Source organism: Malus domestica, chromosome 08, assembly GCF_042453785.1.
Source record: "Malus domestica chromosome 08, GDT2T_hap1".
NCBI lineage: Eukaryota > Viridiplantae > Streptophyta > Magnoliopsida > Rosales > Rosaceae > Malus > Malus domestica.
Genome location: NC_091668.1, coordinates 15,526,513 through 15,530,939, shown reverse-complemented (window position 1 = coordinate 15,530,939; position 4,427 = coordinate 15,526,513). Strand labels below are relative to the sequence as shown.

Sequence of the window (4,427 nt, the reverse complement as noted above, 5' to 3'; positions counted from 1 at the left end):
GACCTTATTGTTCTAACATTAGCCACTTTGTTAGCTATAATTATAGGGTTTTTTAATTTGAAATTAATCCAGATTTTTGTCATATTTAATACTCGTTTCCTTTTCTTTGTTCGCTTGGTTTCTTCGTGCTTGCCACTTGCAAATACCTTATTAATATATCTTGTGTAAACTTATAGCCATGACAGTGGTTTAGGGTATCCGATTATTTAATTATACTAATTATGATTCGTCATTGATTACTACGGTCTAGCGATTTACTTGTAAGTAAAATGTCTCATGTTCGAATCTCGTGGATGATGACTTCAATATCAAATTAGGCTGCCCATTGTGTGGCTTAATCAAACTCCCCCTCCTTAATATAAAATATATCGCTGTACTAAAAAAGAATTATAATATCTCTCAAATTAAAAAACCCAAATTTCAATTTCTCGTAAAATTATTTAATTAAACAACTACATAATAAGGAAAAAAACAATACAAGTTCCTGGCCTTATCAGCCCAGCTTTTAATTGGAAGAGAAATGGGCTTTAAACTCGTCTAAAATGTCAGCCGAACAGGCCGGCCCAATAATCAACTGCCACGATATCCCCATCCCCCGCGGGATTTCTTTCAACTCTGAAACCAAAAAATCCCACCGTTTCCGGTCGTACGGAGCCTCGAATTCAACCAAAAAATCTCATCCGCCATATCAATTGCAGATGACGACACACTTGTAATTGCATTATCAAAATATAATTAATCTTTAGCTAAACGCAGCAATCTCCGGACGCAACGGCGAACACTTGGTAGGCGGAGGCGCCGTCGTCAAGCTCTGCTTCGGCTGCGCCAGCAACCCCCCGAACATTCTGAGGGAGATAATCTCGTCAGCTCGGTTCACGTCGTCCTCGAAATTCCTGGCGTAGCTCGACGGCTCGTAGCTGAAGTCGGTCGAAGCCAATGAGTGCCGGCTCCTCCCCCGCGTCCTCTGAGCGACGCCGCCGTTTGCCCGGCATTTCGCCTCGTTATCCTTATCAGCTGCCTCCGCAGCAAACTCTTCCTCGTTCTCCAAAATTTCGTCGAGCGCATTGCGGCTCACCTTCTTCTTGAGCGGCGTCGTCGGGACGGACGATGCCGAGAGCCGAGCCGAGAAGCCGTTGACGAGGAGCTGATCTTCGGCCTTGCCGGTGTCATCCTCGAAGTTCAGGGCGTAGCTGGACGGATCATAGCTAAATTCGGCGGAGGCGTTGCGGCGCCGTACTCTCCCGGACCTGACTCCACCGTCGATCTTTGATATGAGGTGCATGAAGCGATCTTTGATCTCCGGCAGCGGCGACCTCGGCGGAGGAGTGCGGGCCCTCTGGCTGTTGCAGTTGTGGTAGTGGTCGGCGTCGTTGTCGAGAACGTCGAAGGGGTGAGTGCTCATGCTGGAGAAGCAGGCGGGGAGGCAGATTGATCGGGAGTGGTGCTTGTGGTGGTGGAGAGGCGACGTCGGTGACTGAGACCGGAGTTCCTCGTTCAGCATCGATAGGATTGGAGTTTGGAGTATTTTCGTTCTTTTTATTTTCTCGGGAAACAAACAGGTCTCAAATTTTGGTTGTTGATGGAGAGGGGAGGTGGCGGGTGGAGGCATATTTATAGGTTGAGGGGGAGTGAGTGGTGGGGGATGGGGAAGCGGCATTTGCGGCGTAAGCGGTAACTGGAACACCCGAAGAAGCCGTGGGTCATGCGTGGTACCGATTTTTGGTTTTTTTTTTTTTTTAATTTATTTTAATTTAATTTGAATTATTTTTGGATATTTCGGTGTGAGAGCCGCGCTGTGGACAATTGGTGGACTCGAAGAGAGTTTGATTTTGTTTATTTATTATGGAACTGTCATTAGTTTGTAACATTTTCATAGAAAAGAAAGTGTAAACGTTGGTTGTACCATGGCCAATGGTGTCCAAGTGCTACATGCGTTACTCTGGAATGATGCAAAAATTTTCTTAACACATAAATTAAACACTCTTGTTGTTAAATTGTTGTATAAATGCAAGTAGGAATCGTTCTAAACCGGGGATTAGAAGGGCTTGCTAAAACCTCTAAACTGACTTAAAAACATATAAACAAAGTTAAAAACACTAAACTAGACTCAAAGAATTTAAAACAAACTCAAAGGACTCAAAACAAGCTAAAAACGCTCAAATCTGCCTAAAAACACACACTGGGTAGATTTGGACTCTAACACACTTTTGGGACACCTAAAAACACAAATCAAAACAGATTTTGATTAATAAAACACTTTAAAGTAAAAGGGGTTTTGGTTTTGACGAATTTGAAAACAAAACAAGTAAATTAAAGAACTAATGAAATCTGCACGAATTTGAGTAAATTGAATGGATGGAAGGCTAGCTAGGAGGTTCTTTTCCACACATGACATACTTGCACATAAACCAATTTTCAGTTGTTCTTTCGATCAATCATGAAACTCAACACCCCAGGTTAATTAAGTCTGCTTAAATTAACCTTCAAGTTATCCTTAAGTTATTGAATTGGATGGGAAAGCGCATACAACAATTCAAGCATTCTTCAAAAGTTCTTTACGTGAACAACACAATAAAGATACAATCAAAGATCATTAAGCATTATGAAAACTATATGTATTGACGAGGCACTCGTTACTATGATGAGCATGAAACTCCTGCCAAGAATTTATTTAACGTGATTGTTTATAAGCGACCTCCACTACTTGTGAATATAAGTTTGTAACTATTAGGTGAAACTCTCTTATACTCTAGCATCATATTCATGCATGCAAACTAAGTGTGCACTCTTAGTAAACATACACGAATAAGTTATCAATCAAGCAGTTAAACAAATTGAATTCACAACTTATGAAATCACAACTGAAGGTAATCAAATCATATTGCAAGCATGAACATGGTTTCGAATTCCCCCTAGCTAAGGGGGGTTTAGTTCCTCATACTAAACAAATTTAGACATTGAAAACAAAAGAATGAAAACACCTAAAAACGCTCCAACAATCCAACTTGAATGGCAAACACGTCCAAGGGTCCTCCTTCTTCTCTTTGTTGCGGCACAAGGTGTGGTTTGATGGATGAGTGGTAAATTATGGTGGTGGATGGATATAGGTGAGTTATGGTGAAGGGTGGATGGGTGGATTGTGTTCTCACCCAAGGAATGAAAGTGTAAGTGTATGGAGTTGTGAGATGTGAATGTAGTGTCTTTGGATGAATCTTTTCTCCTCCCCTGTTATGGTGAAGGGTGGATGTATTTATAGGCTAGGGAGAGGACCACCATCTAATTAAGGTGGTAGTGGTGTATGTTGTGGTAATGAGTGGATATAATGGGTGTAGTGGGTGAGTGTTTGGTAATGAGTGGATGTAATGGGTTAGTGGATGAGTGTTTGGTAATGAGTGGATGTAATGGGTGTAGTGGGTGAGTGTTTGGTAATGAGTGGATGTAATGGGTGTAGTGGATGGATGTTTGGTAATGAGTGGATTTAATGGGTGTAGTGGATGAGTGTTTGTAGTTGTAGGTCAACACACTTGCACACACACATGTTGATTTCTAGCCTTCTAATCTTCAAAAACGTCCATCCTCATGTCTCCATGCTTGCATTATCCAATCTTGGCCCAAAAATGTTCCAAAGTGCTCCAAATATCATTTTGTTGCCAACTTTGTTATTTGAAACTACAAACACACGAAAATAGCTTAAAGTACTAAAATAACTAGAATTAAACTAAGTAAATGCGAAGAAACAAGCTCACTAAGTTGCATAAATGTGCTCCTATCAAATTCCCCCACACTTAGCTTTTGCTAGTCCTCAAGCAAAACAAAAGAAACAAAACGAAACAAAACAAACAAAACACAACCTAACCTTCCAACATTTGCCTCAGGGATTTCCAATGCACATGACATGTTAAAAATCATCATTCCCACAGATTTTGGTTATCTTCACACTTGAACACAAACTTAATCACAGTCACTACTTACTAGTTCACAATTAACCAATTAAAACAATGTTTTGAATGTAGTAACATGCCTTAGAGAATTTGCTCAATTCCTTACAAGATACTCTCTATTTTCACACACATTTTCTGACTACACACCCTACACTAGTATATGTGAGAAGATTAATGTAAACACGAAAGACTAGGACTCACATATGTTATAACAAAGAAAGCAATTTTCTGGAGTTATTAAGCATGTTTAGATATGATCTCATGAATGGAATGCTACTACTTTGATGCAAGAACCAGTGACACCATATGCTCATACCAATTTCGAACTCCACAAATTGAAATACACAACACTCAAGATTGAAGTCAAGGGTTGTAACAGGGCTTGGGGGTAATGGCTAATAAAGAAAGGATAGGAATAACAAACGTTCTTAAAGCGATAGCAAGCAAAGCAATGAAATAGACACTTGGAATTCACTTTAGAATGCA

At 40.5% G+C, this 4,427-nt stretch overlaps 1 protein-coding gene across 1 annotated transcript; it reads right to left on the bottom strand.

Moving 5' to 3' along the window:
• Positions 1-404: 404 nt before the first annotated feature.
• LOC103441514 (uncharacterized) lies at positions 405-1,621 on the bottom strand. Its single transcript, XM_008380191.4, has one exon. It carries the CDS (start codon positions 1,607-1,609, stop codon positions 743-745), a length of 867 nt encoding a protein of 288 aa, XP_008378413.2. The 5' UTR covers positions 1,610-1,621; the 3' UTR covers positions 405-742.
• Between the last annotated feature and the right edge of the window lie 2,806 nt (positions 1,622-4,427).

What these genes read in the sequence shown, in the direction of transcription:
- LOC103441514 (XM_008380191.4), bottom strand. Translation starts at nt 1,609, where the DNA reads ATGCCTCCACCCGCCACCTCCCCTCTCCATCAACAACCAAAATTTGAG.